The sequence below is a fragment of the Cynocephalus volans genome, chromosome 10, assembly GCF_027409185.1.
Source record: "Cynocephalus volans isolate mCynVol1 chromosome 10, mCynVol1.pri, whole genome shotgun sequence".
Classification (NCBI taxonomy): domain Eukaryota; kingdom Metazoa; phylum Chordata; class Mammalia; order Dermoptera; family Cynocephalidae; genus Cynocephalus; species Cynocephalus volans.
Genome location: NC_084469.1, coordinates 31,808,318 through 31,829,301, shown reverse-complemented (window position 1 = coordinate 31,829,301; position 20,984 = coordinate 31,808,318). Strand labels below are relative to the sequence as shown.

Sequence of the window (20,984 nt, the reverse complement as noted above, 5' to 3'; positions counted from 1 at the left end):
GCTAAATAATATTAACATAGGCGCATTGTCATGTAACAGCTGAGTTTCAGTTAGTCACAGCAGCTGAGATTTAATCAGTCCTATGCAGCCAATTGATTCAAATAAGACTGTAACCAATTAAGCTCTATAACTCACTTCAGTTTTCTATCCACATATACTGTCTGACCACATTTCTAGCCAGACAATTCCAGGGCAGAGGAATTCCAGAATTGTGAATAAAAGCCAGTTAAGATCTTTAAACTAAATTTGTTGTGCTTTTGTCTTTTGACACTACCGTGCCCATTATCTGAGCACCACGCTGACTCACATGCTCATAAGAGACCTTTGCAAGTTGTAATGCCAGAAGGATTGACTAAATCTTTTCTAAATCTGCCCATATTTGCTTTGTGGAGTTTGAGCTAAGTGGTCATTTCCTGCCCTTTGCCACATGCTCGTGGTTCTCCTTAAGGAAAAACAGGCTACGTGGGTGACCTTTTGAACAATCCTACCTACTTCTGTAAGCTTCTTCTGGAAGCTTCTCCACCCATCCTGGGCAGGAGCCCTTCTGTCAGACTTCCCTACTGCTGGAAGTCTGGGCACCTGGATCACATCATAATCTTGAAAGTGCTATAAACGGTCCCTCATCTCTAAGATTACTGGAGTAACTTTTATGAAACTTCCTTTATTTTATTTTTTTTATTTTTTATTTTTTATTTTTTTCTTACACATTCCAATAAATTTATTCTGTAAAAACAATACATTTTTTTGTTTTTGATTTTTTTTTTTACAGTAAACTTTTCAACTACAAACCTTGAATACGCGAAAGATGTTCCAAGGACAAGCATAACAGGATTGATAAAACCCAAACTGACTAAATGTATTCTCACAATATAAGCTGGCATAAAAATAAATAAAATTCTCTATTATCACAATAGCAACAATAATGTACACATAATAATGGTCTGTGGATAAAGATTAACTATTCTAATTCTACTTCCAAAAGAAAAGAATTCATTTTAAAAGTCTATATTTAAAAGTTGATGTTTTGTCTGGTTTCCCATAGGGCTGCTGCTGATTCCAGATTTAAAATGTAAAGTACCCATCTTGAGTGATTAGCTCAAATTGTATTGGCATTGGGAAAAAATGTCATTGCTTTTATTTTGGAGTAACACAAAAAGACTGACTAACTTCACATGTAGAAACTCAGTTTGTATACATAACAATATGAATTTTGAGAAGTTTAAGTTGTTAACTAGCTATTTCTAATACAGAATAGATATTTTACAGTATGGTTAAACTTTACACATGGCCTCAAAACTGAAGGACAATTTTAATTTCACCTTCAATATACCAACATTATGTATCTAGGAATTAGTTCCTGGGTTCTGTCACAGAGAGGAAATTCCATCCTTAAGTATTATGTTGAGTGGTCATCTAAAAAGATGCTAATTTATATTTAACTGAGTGTTTGGTGATGGTGGGGTAAAGGCAAGAAAATGATGATCATAACTGCCTTAATAAAAGGACCCTAGACATGTATAAGTCTGTGAAAAAATCTTGATAATCCTTAGTGGTTAAGGGCAACTTCATGCAACCAAATAACATGAAATTAAATCAATAACTTTTAAAAAAGGCTAAAATGTTTTTTTTCCCCCAAACACAACAGAGAGGAATGTGAGTAATGTACATACAAATGGGGGTTCTGTCAATGACAACAAGGACTATGTGTTGGTTCATATCAAATCCAAGAATATTAGACAACCAAACATATAACCTTCTTGTGGTTTCTCTTAATATGCAGCATTCATTATGGTAGTTAGGTCCCTTCACTGGTTTTCTACAGGTCTGAAGTTGTGTTTCTTGTGTCATTGCCGGCATCTCCACCCTCAGAGCTACTTTTGTTTTCCTCTTCTTTGCAGTCTTTGTCATCTTCATCTCCTGGAGATTTCCGGGACTGTTTAGAGGATTTCTTTGAAGTGTATGACTTTTTCCGTTTTGAGCCTGCTTTTTCATTCTTTCTTTTGCCTTTTCCATCTTCTTCTACTCTATCACCTTCTTCCTCGCTGCTTGCATCTGCAGTATTTCCACCTTCTCCCTCAGTTTCTGAAGAGCTCTGTTGCTGAATTGCCTGGTATCCAGTAAACTTTACTCCTGGGTTATTTTCTATTTCCCACAATCCTTCATTAAATCCTTTCCGTTTGTTTGACTTTCCAAACTTGTCTTTGTATTCTTTATATGGAAAAAGGTCTTTAGGACCTAGAAATGCAGTTTCATGGGTGCCAAAAAAGAAGATAGGATATTTGTTTGCTGGAGGCTTCACAGCTCCTTCTGGGAGTTCATCAATCCCGGCCAGCCAGTGCGGGTAGCCCTTCATCTTGGCGAAGACCAGGTCACCCGCTTTGTACTCGCGGGGCCGCGGACGCGCCATCCCGGCCGTTCCTCTTCCCGGTCGTCCTTGGTCGCCGCGAAGACGCCGGGAGGCCGCCCCGCCGTGGGCCGACGGACTGCGCCGCGCTCCCCGCGGGCCTCAAGCCGGGCGGGTGGGCAGGCGGGCGAGCGGCCGCTCCGACGAGGGGAAGCAGCGAGGCGGCGGTTGAGGCGAGGGGTGGGCGGGGGGCGCAGCAGGCCCGGCAAATCACGGCCCGGCAGCGGGGGAGGGGAGCCCCCGGCCGCTCGGCGCTTGCCCGCGTCCGGCCGCTCCGAGGTCCCCGCCGCCGCCGCGCGCTGCTTACAGGAGCCGCGTCGCTTGCTTCATGCCGCCACCGGCGGCCTCCCTCCCGGGCTCCCGGGCGAGGCGCGAGCGCCGGGCCTCGCGCCTTCTCCGAATTCCTCCAAACTTCCTTTATTTTAAGGCTTTAAGGTTTCTGCTTTGGAGGCACTCAAGGAATATGTATCTATTTGATCAGACTTAGAAAGCTTGATCTTGGCTGCTTTCTAGGCCACCAAACCAAATGTTGAACATATTAAAATATTCAGGGCTCCACCAGATACACCAGAAATAAGACCAAATGTAATCAAAAGCAAGAAAGAAAGCATGAGATGGCTTTAAAATGATGCCTGCATGCACAAAGTTATTCATTGCAGCAAGGCTGATGATGGTAAAAGACTAGAAACAACTTATATGCTCATCAGTCGAGGGCTTGTTAAATAAATTATGGTAATCCTTACAATTATAAACGATGAAGCTATAAAAGAATGAGGAAAGACCTTAGGTACTACAGATGAAATGATCTCCAAAGGATAATGTTAACTGAAACCTTTCTATGCAGAAAGGTTGATATTGTATATTATGTCATCAAAAATATTTGTGTAAATAAGAGGGGGGAAAGAAAACATACATATATTTGCCTGTAAATGCATGAGTATCTCCAGAAGGGTACCAAAGAAATAGTTGACATTGGCTGACTCTGAAACAAACTAGGTGGCCAGGGGCAGCAGTAGAAGGGAGACTTCACTGAATACCCTTTCATATCTTTTACATTTTGCACCATATACACATATTACCTTTGCAAAAATAAATAAATTTTTAAGTAAAATTGACTCTAGACCAGCATCAACAAGTAGGAATAAGACAGATAATCCTGTAACAAATAAGAGAAGGGGCTAGAAGATTTCAGCTACAATGACCAGCTATTAACCAGTCAGGACCAACCAGTTAAAAAGAAGAGTCACTACATTTGGTCATTTACTATAAAGAAAACTGAAATCAAATTTCTGCTCTGGTGAAGGCATTATGTAACCTACATTTGTATAATTAACTCCAGTTCCTAATCACTGTTTTTTTCTTGTAGAGAGGCACAGCTCCAGAACCAGTCCAGGCAGGCACATAATGAATAGAACTTTTGTACTTTTCCTGAATACCTAATTAGTAGTGAAGTGCCTGCATTTCAGAAAGTTTTCACATTATTTAGTCATTCATTTAACAAATCCTTTTTCAAGCTCCGCTCACTGCATAGCATTGCGCTGGGGGCTTCAGGTGGGTAGCATGTGGTCACCTCTGGTATCAGACCTGAGTTCAGGTCCAGTTCAAGCTCCTACCAGCTGTGTGATCTTGGACAAATTGCTTGTCTCTCTACATCTCATTTCCCTCACATGTGAAAGATGGATACACAGTGTCTATCACATTGGGTGCTACATGTAATAACATATGCAAAGTGCTGCAGATGCTCAATAAATACTTAACACCCTCCGTTCTCTTGAAGGTGCTTGGAGTCTTGACATACTCAGGGACGTTCACTTATGAGGCAGCATATTATCACAAATAAGTGATACAAACAGCATATGTCATAGGATGGTTGTTCCTAACCATCAGTTCATATCGACATCAACTTTTAAAAAGTTCTTCTTAGACCCACTCAATGAGAATTACCAAGGTTAAGTCTAGGGCATATTAACCCAGTATGTACATAGTTTCTATTTAAATAGGTAATACATGCAGATGATTAAAATTTTAAATAACATAAAAGGGTGTACATTGAGAAGTAAATCTTCTTCCTATTCTTATCTCCCTGGCTCGTTTTTCCTTCCCAAGGGGCACTTATTTTTTCCAAAGATATGTCCCATTATTCTTTTTCTAATCTTTTTTCTCTGTGTTCTTTAAATCAGATAATTTTTATTCTTCTATCTTCAAATTCACTGACTTCTTTTTTTGTAATTTCCACTGTGAATTCTATGTCAGATATTGTGTTTTTTTGTTTTTTTTTTAGTTTTAGAATGCAACCATTGGCTATTTTTCAGTAGTTTCTATTTCTCTGATGAAATTTCCTATTTGTTCATTCATCATGAACATATTTTCCCTTACATCCAGTTCTTATCCCATGATATAGGAGGGTACTTTAAAAATTCATGAAAAAATTGAATTAAAAGATAATGTGAATCTTTCCATGAACTTTTTGAAGTAACCTCATATTTCCCCTTAGCCATAAACAAAAAATATATTTTTTATACTTCTATTTATTTCTTAGATGGATTCCCTGTCCAGAGAATGAAGAATTAGACTCAGTGATTGAAACTGGGCCCCCTTAAGAGTTTCTTTAAAAGACTTTTCCTTGATCCTGTACGTAGCCTCCATAAACTTAAGGGGTAAGAGCAAAACTGAGCCTCCTTCCCGTTTCCTCCACTTCCCTTACTTAATCTACCTTAAGAACTTAGAAACTAGGGCTCAGTTCTCCCCGCCCTTTCACAGAGTCTAAATTTCCTTTCTGCTTTTCACGCTTGCTTAATCAGCCTGTGTGAACAAAGCCTTCTAGTCGTTAATCTATACCTCGCTCAAAGCATGGACATTTGGTGAGAGTCAGAGTCAGATGCTCTATGTTCCACTGATACATGGCTAAGATTGGTGTTTTTGAGTTCTCTTCCAGGTCAGAACCAGAAACTCACCAGACCACCAGTCACAGTTTTCATGACGTCCAAGTCCCTGTCCATCATGAGCCCCTGACATCTGATTCAACGCACCTGGGGGTCTCCCATTCCCCCCACCCCGCTGCTACCACCCGCACACCCACATTCTTTCCTTCCCTTTAAAAGCCCCAAATTCTGATCAGTCGGGGAAGCGGTTCCGAGCTTGCCCTTCTGTCTCCCAGCTGACGTCAATGATAAGAAAAGGCACCTTCCCGGTTATTTTTGTTATCAGAGTGTTTGATTTTTTTTTTTTTTGTCTTTTCTGTGGTGAGCAACCAAACTTAGCTTTGACCAACACTGTTCTGCCACATGATCTTCACAGAAATAAAATTATTGTCATTCCTTAAAATGCTTTTATTCACCTTGCAGGCAATTTTGAATTTCAGTCTTTACTAAAAAGCTATATACTTCATTTGAAAACTGTCTCATGTATCTAATGTAAATGAAAATAGCATGTATTCTGCTAAGTGATTTGAATAAGACATCAAAACACACTGACTTTTGCATAGTTTTCAACTGGAAATTTTTGGATCTCTCTCCAATGACACATTATCTAACCTGCAGGTTATGATCTCAGGCAAACTCCTGAACTTTCAATGGCAGCAACTAGGACACGAGAACATGTCTGCCACCTGTCCTACAGTCGCTAGAATAATGTTGGCCCTTGAGTCCAACATAAAGAGAAAGCATTTCTGCCCCTCTGCATTAGGTGAAAACACATTTCTCTGCATGAGGGAAAAGGAAGCAGAACTTTCACTAAAATAACATGCAAGAAAATAATTTCTTTTGAAATTAACTATTCCATCTTATATTAGTCACAGGGAAGTACATAATATATAATCAGTATAATTATATTCACTGAAAATTGCTTTAAAGATGGAGTTAGACCAATACTAAGAAGAGTACCTGGCACAAAACAGGCACCCAGTTATCTTTTTTAAATGAATAAGCCAAAAAATTAAAATATATGGTTAAACTAGATTTCCTAATACAAATACCAGAATCTTCTAAGAAAAGTAAATTTTGAGAGATTTTTTTCTTAAACCGCTTTTTTTTTTTTTCATATAAAGTTGGTTGTTAACAGATTTTACAAAGAATGATCCACACTACACAGAGTATGCCTGGGCAGTTACGTTTTCTCTTTATGTTGAAATTATCAAACACATCAACAAGATCTGAAGGTCCAGTTTACAAGAGCAAAATGGAAACAGATACTTGTGCAAGCCAGGCCCTTCTACAAAAGTTTGCACAACCACTTGATTCCTTGAGTCATGAAAGGTATTTTTAAGTTAATATTGCATAGTAAAAATTACATGTTAATTAATCATCATTAATTGTCTTAAATGTTAACTACAGACTAACACATTTCATAAATCAAGACTATTCTTTAATGTGTTATTTAAAAGTACAGTTCAGGATGCTAAACATATGTTTATTGTTTGTAAATACCTATCTACTGACATTTACGTGGACCAAGCAAAGTCTGATTGGGCCAAACCTTCAAAAATGTAAATATATCTATTCTTCTTTTACTATTTGTCATGGCCTTGTGTTTCCTGATAGTTTTAATGTGTCTGCTATTGAATCTTGGCAGACAACGTCTCCTCAGAATGCAGGCAACCCTCCAACAGTCTGTACTGGAATCCCCCAGGAGGTGCTTGTTAAAACCACAAAACTGCTCATTCAGAACTTAAGTTTAAGAAATGCTGCACCTTCAGAGGTGTTTGCTCTGTCCTACAGTGGTCTTCCCTTGGGTTTCACTTTTCCACAGAAAACAACATAAATCTAAAATTATCTTTGCACTCGGACCGATTTCCTTTGCTGATCTGATACAAGAAGAGCTTTTTGTATGGGAACTGCAAGTTTGTTGAATAGATCCCTTGTATTTCAGGAGAAGAAATTTAGTGCCCTCTTGCTCACCATTGTAGCTGGGCCTTGTAGCTCTGAGGTTAAACCAGTTTGGATTTCACCCATGAGGATTAACATTTCATAGGCACAGAAAGCCACTTGAAAGTCAAGACGAGGCGGGGCAAAGTGCACGCAGGGCTCTTTGTGTGGTTGGTTTCTTGTCTTTTGCCATTTGTCAGGCACAGCAGCTGAGGCTGCCCAGTCAGATGAGGGAGCAACACTCGAGAGCTGAACCGACTGCAAGGTGCTCCCCTGAGGGCGGAGAGGAAGCTGCTGACCCACCTCCTGCCTCTTCCATGATCAACTCCACACCTGGGATTATAGGAGAGGAAAAGTTTATCCCCCACCAGCTTATGTTCTTTCTGAGTACCTGCAGATTAAACTGATAAAAAGACAGATTAGCAGGAGAAAAGGTATACCATTTTTATTTGATGTTAATATTTTGACGTGCACAGGAGCTTTACAAAAAGAACGTGAAAACACAAAGAAGTGGTTAAACTTGGGGACCTATATACCATTTTAACAAAGGGTGACATACTATGGAAAAGTGACTAGACTAAGGAAAGGGGCGTTGGGCTTCTAGAGACAGTAAATTTGGGGAAAGTACGTAGGAAATATATGAGGGAAACTAAGCAAGGAAGGGTTATTTTAGTAAGATCTGTTTATGCAGAATAATCTCAATGTGTCTGGCCATCACCAGTGGTAAGGGTCTGTCTCCTCTTCCTGGTACAGAGGCATAATCATCCTCAAAGGAAAACTTATGCCCTGCTTTTAGGCAGATAAGGGGAGGGCAGAGAACTTTTCCTGCAACTGTTGTTTCTCCATTGCCTAAAGCTCAAAAGAATCCTTCTGCCAAGGTAGCATATTTGGGGGTGGCATATTCTGATCCTCTTTAGCAACATCAGCACATCCAGCTGAGGAGAAGCTGGACAGGGACTGGCACAAAAGGATGATTTCAGGCAGTTTCTTTGAGTTCTAACTGCAACCCCTGTGCAGAACAATTGGCCTGTGCCCTGGTGAGGCCTGCTCTCCCCACCAAGGCTGAACTGCTGTGGACTAATTTGTGATTAGCCTTCTGAGCCTGGAGCAAACTGCAAGAGCAGGACTGACGTGCCCACCAGGTAGAACTGCTCTGTAGGAAGATAGAAGCTTAGTGGAAAGCAAGTCTCATAGTTCAAACGACTAAAAGTGAAATAATAAGTAATTTTTTAAAAAGAGTTTTATAGAATATGTAGATAAGCCATATCTTCAAATGAGCCTAATACTATCAATAATAAATAAGAAATGGGGTCCTATTTAAAATCTAAGCAAGACCCTAAAGGCAAGGAAATCATTACATTCCACTAGAGGGCAGTATAGTAACTAGTTTATAAAACGGTCAGAAGAGCCCAGGCAGGGAATTTGTGATCAGTTTTTAAATTTGCAATAACTGCTTTAAGCAAAAACGAAAATCAAATACCATTTTTACCATAAAGGGTTTGTCTGTATGACAAGAAAACTACTCGAGAAGCTTTGTTTTGTTGTTGTTGTTGTTGTTGTTGTTGTTGTTGTTGTTGTTTTAAAGTTTGGATGACTTTTTTTTTTTTAAAGCAAGTTGACTGACTTGGAACAAAACAGAATCACTCTCACTTGGTTGCTATGTTGTCCTGTTGCTATGTGGTGTAGTAGAAGCTACAAACAAAATCAAGGAGATCGCATTTCCTCTGCCTCAGCCATTGGAAAAGCTTCATACCCCTAAGAGTCCTCATCTCCAGTTGTGCCTGCAGCTATGAAGTTTGCAGGAGGGCTTAAGCCGAGAAAGAAGATAGGGTAGAGCTAACTTCTTTTGAACTCTGAGTACCCGGCTGGACACTTTCCATGGATTACCTCTTTAATCCCCACAGCAGCTCTATGAGTTAGGTGCTATTATTACCATCTTCATTTGACAGATGAGGAAACTAAGGCCCATAGAGGATGGAGTGCTTGCCCAGGGTACATGGCTCATCAGTGACAGAGTTGGGATTCAAACCAGGATGATCAGATCTCGATCCCAAGTTTGAGCTATTTCTGGGTGAAAAAGATGTCTATGGGTGGAGATGGGTAGAAGAAAACGTCAGAAGAGGGCCAAGGGGACAGACACAAAGTGACTTTGTTTGCAAAGAGACAGGTTCATGTCAAGAAGCAAGAACATTCCAGGCTGGGCTGGGATGCCCCACATATGCCAATTATGCCCAATGCCAGAATGGCCAAGACCAAAGGGATCTCCCCACTGCCTCCTCAAAATCCAAAGAGCCCTGAAATCTGGAGGACTTCCCAGGAGAAGGCTGCAAAAGGCTGCTCCTTGCTTCAGGGCACAGAATAGGATGGAAAGAAGTTTGTCTACATCCCAGAGCTCTTAGTCAAGTTCACCCCAAAATTATAAGAATGATTATAATTGTTACCGCTTGAGTACTCAAATGCCAGACACTATGCTAAGCATTTTACTTGTATTAGGCCATTTAATACTCATGACAACTCTGTGAGGTGGGCACTATGTCCACCATCTGGGGTTCTCACAGGCTGGCCCCTCTCACAGGGACTTCACTATGTAAGGCAGGTACAGCTATGTGAGTGAGAATGTATGTCTTGCACACAAATTGGTTTACCTTCCCCACACCTCCTCTTTGAGCAATACAGCCAATTTTGTTTTTAAAATGCAACCCACTTCTGAATAAGAATGGCAGATTGCTCACATCTCCCTTCTAATACTCAACTAAAATGGCAATTTAGTTGAGTAAAAGGAATAAAGAATATATAAAGCCATAAGGGAAAAAAATGAGGGAAGGGACAAACATAAATGAGAGAGCTCCAAAAATATTTGAAAGATGGGGAAGAGAGGAACTGATTTGGCAGAGCTGGCAATCACTGGCTCCCCGTGGTCCAGGAAACTAACAAGCCAGAAGGGATCGTGCCTTGCAGAACTCTAGGTTCTGAGGACACGGAGAGACAAATCTACAGAAGGTGGGAATGAGGCATGGGACTAAAGACAGGAGGGCTAAGTGGCCTGCCTAGGGGGTGGTTGGACCCTCTTCTTCCTCCTACTTTCGAAAGTGAGCAGGCATCTCTGGCAGGCTTACCCCAGCCCTGTCCCCTTACCCCCACAGTGCCCCCTCCCACAGCCAGCAGATTCGAGAAGTTCTTTCTGGATAACTGAATGGCTCCAGAGCAAAGACCTGCAAATTCTAACATTCTGGAGTCCCGTCCCAGTTTAAAAAGCCACCTGGCTGCCCAATGACTTTGTAGTAAGTCCTTCCTATGAACAAGGCTCTCCCACTCCGTCCGAGCTCCCATTCATCTTTTTTCGTCGCAGTTAGACAAGAATGGGCAGCCCAGAATCACCAGATATTTAAGGACAGCATCTAACTTGAAAGAGAGAGATCCAAACAAACAGAAAAAAGGAACATGGGGAAAACAGCGATGATGCAAGGAGCAGGAAAAAAAATGTGAAAATAAAAATCCTATAAATAATTTCTCGGGCTGGCCAGTTAGCTCAGCTGCTTAGAACACAGCAACAAAAACACCGAGGTCCAGGATTTGATTTTTGTGCCGGCCAGCTGCCAAAAACAACATATATATATATATTTTTTTTTTTTTTTAAATAATAATAATTTTTGAAATAGTAATTTCTTCAGAGAAGTAAAATAAGATGTTAAGCCCATTAAGCAAGAGTTGGATGGGAGGGTTGCCTCCCCCTCCCCCCCACTGTTTTTGGATGTGATTTTTAAAAGAGATCAATGATAAAACAAGAATGAGATTTTGGACATTGTTTAAAAGGAGAGTTAGAATAAAACATTTAACAGCAAGTGTGGAAGATAAAGTAGAACAAAAAACAAAGATTTAAAAATAATAACAATTGAGAAATTATCAAAGTGAGGACCATTCCAGGAAGTCCAATTTCCAACTAGTAGGAATTCTATAAAGAGTGTACAGGGAAAAAGCAAAATGGAAGGAAGGAAACTATAGCGAAGACACTGTTTCTCAGAACTGAAGGGTGTGAGTCTTCCAATTGAAAGGCCCCCTAAGTGCTGGACACAATGAATAAAAGACCCACACCAAGATGCATCAACACAAATTTCAGAATACCCATAATAAAGAAAAGATTTTCAAAGCTTCCAGAGGGGGAAAAAAAAAATACAAAAGATCAGTTATCAGATAGCACCAGTCTTCAAAATAGCCACACCCAGAGTTAGAAAATAATGCCTTCAAACTTCTGTGTGAAAATTATTTTCAGCCTTGAATACTTGTAACCAGTTAATCAATGAAACATGAAGGAGGAATAAAAGCATTTCAGACATGCAAGGACCCAAATTTTACCTGACCTATCTATCCCCCTCTTAAATAGCTACTGCAGGATGTGCACCAACAGAATGAGGAAGTAAACTAAGAAAGATGTGGTGGACATAGGAGTCATGGGATTCAACACAGAGCAGGGAAGGGCAATGCCAGGATGACAGTGGATAGAGGACAACCTGTCCAGTGGGCAGCAGGAGGATGACACCCAAGGAATCAAAAGAAATGAATGTTTGAGGAGATAAAAAATAGTATCCAGAAGTGCTGAAGCACTTGGGGAGAAAATTAGCAATTGGCACACAGAATACTAGGCAAGTAAGAAACAAAAAGTAGTGATTAATTCTAGGAAATAAGTGAAAAAAATGGCTCCTGCAGAGGACCTGGTGTAGCAGTGAGCCTGATGCATCCAAGGACTAGCAAGGAGAGTGGGTCTGGAACAGAATGAGGAGGGGAGAAGACAAGGCAATGAGGTCCAAGAGATAAGAGAGGACAGAACCTCTGAAGGACTGTGTAGACCACTGTGAGGACTGGGGCGCTCACTGTGAGCGAGATGGGAGCTGCTGCAGGGTTTTGTGCAGAGGACTGGCATGATCTGACTTACATGTTAACAGAATAATCCTGCCTGATGTGTTGAGAAGAAACTGCAGGGGGAAAAGGCAGGAGTAGGATGCTATGTTAGAAGGCTAGGGCAGTGATCCAGGTGAAAGACAGTAATCATGGCCCAATTGGATGATGGTGACTTGGACCAGGGCATTAGCATCGGAGGTAGGGAGATGTGGTTGGATTCTGTGCATACTTTAAAGGCAGAACCAAAATATTTCTTGACCTATTGGATGTGAGGTATGAAAGAAAGAGGAATCAGACTGGAAGGATGAAATTGTGGTCAGATGAGATGGGGAGTCACAGCTGGAACAACGTCCCCATCATCCATTGCTGAGCCAACCCACACTGAGTGGCACTGACAACATCATTATTCTTACCATCTCTCAGGAGCCTGGCAGCTGACAGGGCTCAGCCAGGCAGGTCTCACTTGCTGGGTGGCACTTGAGTCACCTCAGAGGCTCCCTCACTTGGGTGTCTGGTACCGCTGTGGGAAGATTGGAAGAACTGGGCAATGGGCTCCTTGGGCATCTCTCTCCATCTTTATGTGGTCTCTCCACGTGCTCTCTCCTGCATGGTGCAGACTTGCGACGTGGTGGCTCTGGGCTCCAAGAGGACAGGTCCCAAGAAAGAGAGGGAAGGTATGGCCTTCTATGACCTGGCGTCAGAAGCACAGCCCACTCCAGCTGCACTGAATGCCTTGGAATGGAGTAGCCACGTTCGAGGGGAAGGAGACCAGATCCCACCCTTGATGGGAGGAGAGTCAAAGAATTTGTGGACATGTTTTAAAACCACCACAGCAGGTTCTGGGGAGAAGGTGAGTTCAGTTGCGGGACACTTTGAGATGAACACTATAAGAGTAGTTCAAAAAGTTCATGGAAAGATTTGTACTATCTTTTAATTCTGTTTTTCCATGAACTTTGTTTGTTTGTTTGTTTTTGGCAGCTGGCTGGTCTGGGGATCCAAACCCTTGACCTTGATGTTACAAGGCTGTGCATTCCATGAACTTTTTGAAGTACCCATGATTATTGTATTTCTTCGGTTTTGATATTTTAAAATATTTGTAATAATGTTTTTACTTATATGACATAAGTGAGGGGAGTAGTTCAAAACTAAAGTTAAAGTTCATAGGAAGATCAAATTTTATTTAAAGTAGAAAGGGAACCTGTCAAAGTCAAGTCTTTGCTTAGAATAGTTAGAATAAAACTACAAGGACAGCAGAGAAGATATCACTAAACCCCAGCTGTCATTTACAAGAGTAAGTATGTATATAACCTAATTTTGCTTAATTTTAACCAAAAAGAGACACCGATCTGTATAGGTATACTGTATACTGTTTGCATAGTCATAATAACACCAATTATCCATTTAACCAAAAATTGTGATCTGCCCTCGTTGAGGGGGGACTGAGCAGAAGGCAGGATGGGAGAGCTGAGCTCTCATCCCACACGGTGGGAGACCAGTGGGTGGATACAAAGGAAAAGTTGAGACAGAAAAGTAAAACAGTGTTAATTAGAAATACAAGGAAACTGTGATAAAAATAAAGAAAAAAATATTTTTAATAAATTCAAAAAGAGAAATATGGGATAAGTACAAAGAGAGGTACATAGGAGAGGTGAAGGACGGTTCCTTGCAGGGAGTGAGTGGGTGAGGACGGTGGGGAAGGGGCCAGTTTTTCAAAGTGTCTTTTAGTACTATTTGACTTTTTAATCTACACACATATATTACTTTGATAAAATAATTAGTTTTTAAAAGGGTGTCAATTTTGTTTCTATAAAAATTGATGTTAAAAATCGGTAGGAAAAAATGTCTTATCCATATGGCAAGTGCAATTTTAGGAAATACCCCAACCCTATAAATCCACTGGCTAAAGTCACAGAAAGAAACAAGCAGATCTCCTGTGGAATGAATGAAAGCCTTTCCACTCTGTGCCTTCTCCTTCATATCTCTGGCCTCGAACCCGCAGAGGAGACTTGGCCATGCATGGTCCAGGGCCACCGTTCAGGTTGGGATCTCCAAGCAAGGACCGCTGCACTTTCCAAGTCTCAGATGCATCTCACTAATCTCCTCCCCATCCTTCCAGGCTGGGAGGGTAGAGCTGATGCCCGTTACAAAAAGGAGGAAACTGAGGCTTGGTGAGTTCACATATTCATTAAAAGGTAGGGCAGACACTAGAAGAACCTAGATCTCCTGGCTTACAGATTAATGGTCTCTCCAGGATAAAAATGGTGGTTGCCACTACCATGGGCAGGGAAGGGGAAGGGGGTGTTCTTGGAAGGAAAGTCCATCCCTCTAAATTAAGTGCGTTATTTTTCCTGAATAAAAACACACCTGTCATGAAATCCACTGCCTCAAAAAGATACTTGATACAGCAACTGCGATGGCCCCTGGCTGAAAATACTCCATTTCCCTTAGTCACCCTGCTCAGGTCAGTGTAAATCCTCTGGCTAAAGTCATAGAAGGAAACAAGCAGATCTCCTGTGGAATGAAACTCCATGGCTAAGAGGAAAGCTGCAGAGAGGGGCAGGGGGCAAGAGGACAAGGTTCTGGGGGCAAACTTGGCTTTTTCTCTTGCCCTCAGTGGGGACACAAGTCTGGGACAAAATCAGTCCCTATTGGGGGGGAGGGCAGACCTGGTAGAACAGAAGAGAAATCGAATTACTGTAATTACCATTAACCCTCTGCAGTCCAGGAAACACCTGCAGAGCTAACTAGCCCCTGATTATTATGATAACCCTCTCATTATGTCAAAGCCCTTCTTCAAGTGATTTAGGTGGCCTGGCAAATGGTGCCCCCCAAACTTGCCAACATGGAACGCAGTGGTAACCATGACAGTGCAGCAGCTTTCACTGGTGGGCAAACAACCCTGCCTCTGAGTAACCTCTGTCCCAGGCCCGGGATGGCAGTGGGAGCGGACAGGGACAAAATCCATCTCCGCCCCCAGGTTGATCACAGAGGACCCCACAGCCTCCACTGGCTCAGGCACCGTTCTTTCTCCTCAGCAGCCATATCAGTCACTTGCTCTGTCATTCTGCCACGTGCCATGGGGTTAATCCAATTCACTTAACCGCGCTTGGATAGGATCTGGTTGCTTATTCTGCCGGGGCAGTGTTCATTCATTGGAAAGTGCTACCCTGTTGAACATCCTGTGGGTCCCAAAGCAGGGGGGGGGCCATGGTCTGCTCCCCCCTCGCTGGCCTTGTTTTTTGACAAACCACAGCAGATTCTCCACAGGGTCTCGGGCCAGGCTTCTCAGCACTTCTCTATTCTAGCCTGAGTTTGATTTTCCTTTTTTCCAATCTCATGATAATGACTGAAGGGAATGGGAGTGGTGGTTACCCTTGTGACACTAATTAATATCCTTCATCCAAGGCAGTGATGCAGCACTTTGGGGCTGAAATCTGAAACTTTTATCCAGTGATGGTTCTGGTCAAGCCTGGAGAAGCTCGGCTGTTAACATGTGCTGAACAAACAGGCGCTGACCGGAGCATAACTCTGAGCCCCAGGGCCTCCTGCCACCAGTTCTCAAAGCTCCCTGGGGAAGGGAACCGAAGCAATCTTGAATAAGAAGCTTCCACTGGAAAAAAACTCATTGGCGCCTGATTAATTCTAAAAGTAAGCACTTAATCCTCAGAAACTTGGGCTGAGTCCATGGGACCCAGAACAATCCATGCATTCAGCCAGTTCTTCCTGTATTTACCTGGCACTGGGCAACCATCCATTCAAACATCCTTAGGGAGTACTTGCGAGACCCAGCAGGGAACCAGGCCCAAGCTCTGCCCTCAGGGAGCTCATGGGATAAAACAGGAGCAGTGAAAGATAAGATCAAGTTCATGGTGCCCTGGGCACAGAGATGATGGAGGGGTGTTAATGAAGGCCTCCCGGAGGAAGTGATGTTTAGACTGAGCCCTGGAAATGAAGTAGGAAGGATTTAGGTGAACAGGGCAGGGGGCACAGTGGAAGACAAGGGTGAAGATAAGAGTTGGTGCTAGTGACACATGGCAAGGTTAGGTGGTCTCCAGCGCCTGCTAAGGAATTGAGCGTCCAAGGACAATGGGAACCCATCCAATGGAGATGGTGACATGATCAGTGATCTTTAAGAAGATCACTGTAGTCCCACTGTAGAGAATGGATTAGAGGAGGGCAAGGGTGAAGGCCTGGAAACCACTTTTAGGAGGCAGTTGTTCTAATCCAAGAGAGAGGTGATCTGAGCTGGATAAAGTTACAAGCACAGGGGATGTAGAAAACTGGGTTGGAGAGATATAGAAATCTTCCTAATATAAAGAGCTCTTAAAAGTTAAGGGAGAAAAGATAGAAAAATGGGCAAAAGACAAAAGAGCTCATAGGAGAAGATACACAAATGTCCCATAAACATGAAAATATGCTCCTCTTCACTCATAAGAGAAATACAAATTGAAATGACACTGAAACCACCTGCCACCTATCAGATGGACAGAAATGCAGAAATTCTGGCAACACTCACTGTTGGGAGAAAAACAGGCATTCTCCATTGTTACTGGTGGGAGTATGAAATGGTACGACCTCTATGGGGAAGAATTTGGCAATATTTAATGAAATGTGTATTGACCCTTTAATCCAGCCATGTCATTCCTGGGAACTAATCCTGAAGGTATGCCCCACGCGTGCCAAGCAGCACGTGCACAGGGCTGTTCACTGCGGCACCATCTGCAACAGCAAAATGCTGGGAACACCTAGATGCCCTTGCACAGGAGACCGAACCAGACTCCACAGTGGAGTACTGTGCAGGCATTTTTTTAAAGACGAGGAGGATCTCTATGAAATGATTTCACTTGTTAATGAAAATAAGAAACAAGGTACACATGAGAGTATATGCTATGCTATCTTTTGTGTAAGAAAGAAAGGAAAATAAACACATATTTGCTTATTGTTGTGGAAGGAAGAAGGAGGAAGAAAAAGCAGACAGACAGAGAGGAGAAGGCAGAGAACAAAGGAGAGGGTGGAACACATGGAGGCATATGAATGGGAATACACCTATTTACATAGTGCTGACTTTTGAACTAGGTAAAGAATTTACATACTCAAAAAAAAAAAAAATGATGTAAACAAACCCCCAACTGAATACAAACAGAAACTAATGAACCTCACTGCATATCAAATTCATAACATGACTTTCAAAAGAAAAAAAAATAATACAAGTAACTTTTGAACCCACTACCCTGTGCACCCTTAGGGAATTCATTCTAAGGTTGGGGGACGGAGGGAGAAAAGGCTGCAAAGAAATCCCACACCTTACTTGGTCGATTTGTTGTTGGCAGTGGCAGCAGCTTAAAAATTCTGAAACTATTGTCTGTGTATTTTAGTATGGAAGAAATTCGTACATATATTGAAATTGTTGGGAATCAGAATTGTTGGAGAAGGGCCGGCCCCTGGCTCACTCGGGAGAGTGCGGTGCTGATAACACCAAGGCCACGGGTTCGGATCTTATACAGGGATGGCCGGTTCGCTCACTGGGAGAGCGTGGTGATGACAACACCAAGTCAAGAGTTAAGATCCCCTTACCGGTCATCTTTGAAAAAAAAAAAAAAAAAGAAGGAAAGAATTGTTGGAGAAAAGCAAAACTAAATATGGAATGAAGTACAGATGAAGACTGTGGTGCTGAATTTAAGTTGGAGGTATCAGCATACTGGGAGCCCCTCTACATATAAAATTTCTTAGCTCTGTTCACTGAAAGGGCTTAGAAGCAAGACACCAGTAGCAGTGAGCACACCCTGTTCCTGGATCCAGAGTGAGAAATAAGATTCCCCGCTACAAGACACCAGGACTTGAGGAAATGGCTGATTCCAGGGCTGGGAAAAGGAAAGGAAAAGGTCAGCCTGGAGCATCTGTGCCAGAAAGCAAGGAACACTCAAAGAACCATGGGGGTATGGCACGAGGACACAGAGCTGTCTTCTCTCACTGGACAAGATCGAGACAATTTAAGTCTCGAAAAAATAAAAGATGGTAAGGGATTACAACACATTGAATATTTTTAAAAAAAGAATCCATGAATCTATAGTAATATTCAAAAACTGAGGTAGAGGGAGGGAAAGGTCTTTACAGAAGAATGCCAGCCAATAAATATAAAAGAAGTGATAGAATTTTAAAATCACCATTCTCAACCCCCCAGTATAATTACAGATTCAGGCAAAAATTATCAGTTGATCATACTGAAGGTACTGGGTGAAAGGTTGTTGGGGAACAGGACACTCACAGGGTCTCAAGAGTCACACCCTGCAAATTTCTAACTCATTCCAGTGGGAACGGGTGCAAGGAGATTGCATGGTAGGGTGCGTGCTGCCCTACCACGTAATCGAACCCAGCAGGGCCAGCAATGGGCATGCCCAGCGCATGTGCCCCTGATGGATGCCAGGGAAACATCCATCTCCTGGGTAATAATTTGTGTGCAACGTGGTTCCCCTGAATCTAATCAGGAGGAAACAGATAAGCAGATTGTGGGATGGTCTACAAGGCCACTGGCCTGGGCTCTTCAAAAGAGTCTAATTTAAAATAGACAGTAAACAAAACGGAGGGACCATTCTAGATTAAAAGAAACTAAAGAAACATCACAACCAAATGCACTGTGTGAACTTTGATAGGATTCTGGACTTTTTTTTCTTAACAGCCAAAAAGGCATGTGGAAACAATTGGAGAAATTTGAATATGGACTGTGCATTAGATGAATGGAATGTTCAATTTCTCAGCTATGCTAACATACCATGATTATGTAGGAGAGTGCGCAGATATTTGCTGAAGTGTTCAGAAGTGTGTTTCATGATATCCGTATCTTACTTCCAAATATTTCAGAAAAAAAGACAAAAACAGCTATATATGGAGAAAGAACACAAACACGGCAGAACGCTAACAATCAAGGAAAGGGAACACAGATGTTCACTGAACTATTCCTTCAACTTTTTTGTAAATCTGAAAATTTTTCAAAAGAAGAGCTTGGGGAAAACAAATAGTTTTGATGCTTCAGGACGTGCAAGAGAAGAGAAATCTTGAGCCCCTGCTGGCAGGGGTTTTGCAAATGCCTCACTTATGATGCATGGAGAGGAGCAAGTGGGCTGCTCAGGGACTAGGCCCGCAATGCCCAGATGCAAGGGTGACTTCCAGGTTTCTAGCGTGTGCAGCAGGCAGGGGCGTGGGGGCTGATGGTGCCGCCGTTTGACGGTAGCAAACTCTGACAAGGAGCCAGTTTTAAAGGGAAAAAGCTAGGTAAAACATAGCAAACTCTGACAAGGAGCCAGTTTTAAAGGGAAAAAGCTAGGTAAAACATCCAATTAAGACATCCCCATACTCCCCAAAGTGCCCAGGAGCCCTGGGTTACAAACCCCTGATGTTGAAGGAGGGCAGAGCTTAGGACACAGCACAGAGGAGTGAAAGGTAGATGGAAAGGAGGCTTGAGAAACAGAGTGGAAAGACACAGCCACAGAAGTGGGATAAGCCAGGCAGAGGGGTCCAACAGTGCAAATGCCACCAAGGTGTCAAACAAGATGACACTTGTTACCATGAGTGATGAAAAATTGGGTTTGTAAAGAATATAGATTTTGCCCCTATCTACGTGGCAGTGAAAAGCTGGGATTAACTGAAGGGATGAGAATGGAGAGTCAAGATGCACCAGAACGCTGTTCGGCCTCTCTTAGGTGCCGCCCCACACACCACCTGCCCTCCTAACTTGGAGCCCCCCTCGGCTCGTCATTCCACCTGCCTGGATACCACGGAGAGCCCAGCCTGCTCAACTTCATTCTTCCTGGGTGCTTTTTCTTGTTTGGTGCTTTCTAGGGAGGAGCAGGTCTAAAGGATTTTTAACGTACTCTTTCAAAGGAGTATGCGAGGGCTGTTTGGTGTCCAAGCAAGTCCAAACACCAAAAGATAAGAGATCGAAGTCTCCAAAAGCAAGCCCAACCTAAACCTTAAACGTGAAAGAGATAACTCAGAAATAATCATACTGAGTACATTTCTCATTCAGCAGAAGCCGACCACTCATGTAGATGTGAGGGCACGGCTAGGAGAAGGAAAAAATAGGAATCCAGTTGGCCATCTCAACAGGCACCATCAATTCATCAGAATGAGTTGGTCACCTGTCACCAGCTGGAGAAACCCAAACCAGCGTTGGTTCTGCTGGAATGGTAAAATGTCCCACGCAAAACTGACCAACTCAATCAGCATTTTTAGTCCTCTATCCAATTGCTTGGAGTCCTGTAGACCTGATCATAATGGCAGAAAATAAACTATTCTCTCATGCTGGTCTCCTCCAGTTAGAGTCTTGACCACACTGCAAACGGAAAGCCGAGAACTTCATCATCTAACACATTTGCGAAATTCATTGGCTTTAACAAACTGTTCCCCAACCACCTGGCCTGTGCGTTCTCCTCTCACCAGCATGTGCTATATCATATTCAGAAAGTGCTTATAGGCTCTCACTTGACTTGAAAAATGTCCATCAGCTGTCAGAAAAGCTAAAACCATCTTGGCTCTGGTGAAACGTTCACTTCAGGGAAACACACAAGCCAATTTGGTCAGATTTAATAAGTTTTGACAAAACCCAGGTGAAGGAATCTATCTGGGAAAACAGATGAATCTTACAAGCTGCTCCAAGAAATAATTCTCTCAGGAAAGGAAAAAAAGATGTGAAATCCTCCATACCATGGTAGAAGGCCATGTGAAATCAGACTTTTCCAACAGGGAACTTTCACATAAGCCCGATCTTAAGACAGTGGTTTCCAAATGTCTTGAGATTTGAGAACTTGCATCTCCTCCCACGCCTT

The 20,984-nt window shown here is 42.3% G+C and overlaps 1 protein-coding gene across 1 annotated transcript; it reads right to left on the bottom strand.

Moving 5' to 3' along the window:
* Positions 1 to 761: 761 nt before the first annotated feature.
* Positions 762 to 2,798, bottom strand: LOC134388615 (hepatoma-derived growth factor-related protein 3-like). Its single transcript, XM_063111803.1, has one exon. It carries the CDS (start codon positions 2,405 to 2,407, stop codon positions 1,817 to 1,819), a length of 591 nt encoding a protein of 196 aa, XP_062967873.1. The 5' UTR covers positions 2,408 to 2,798; the 3' UTR covers positions 762 to 1,816.
* Between the last annotated feature and the right edge of the window lie 18,186 nt (positions 2,799 to 20,984).

What these genes read in the sequence shown, in the direction of transcription:
- LOC134388615 (XM_063111803.1), bottom strand. Translation starts at nt 2,407, where the DNA reads ATGGCGCGTCCGCGGCCCCGCGAGTACAAAGCGGGTGACCTGGTCTTC.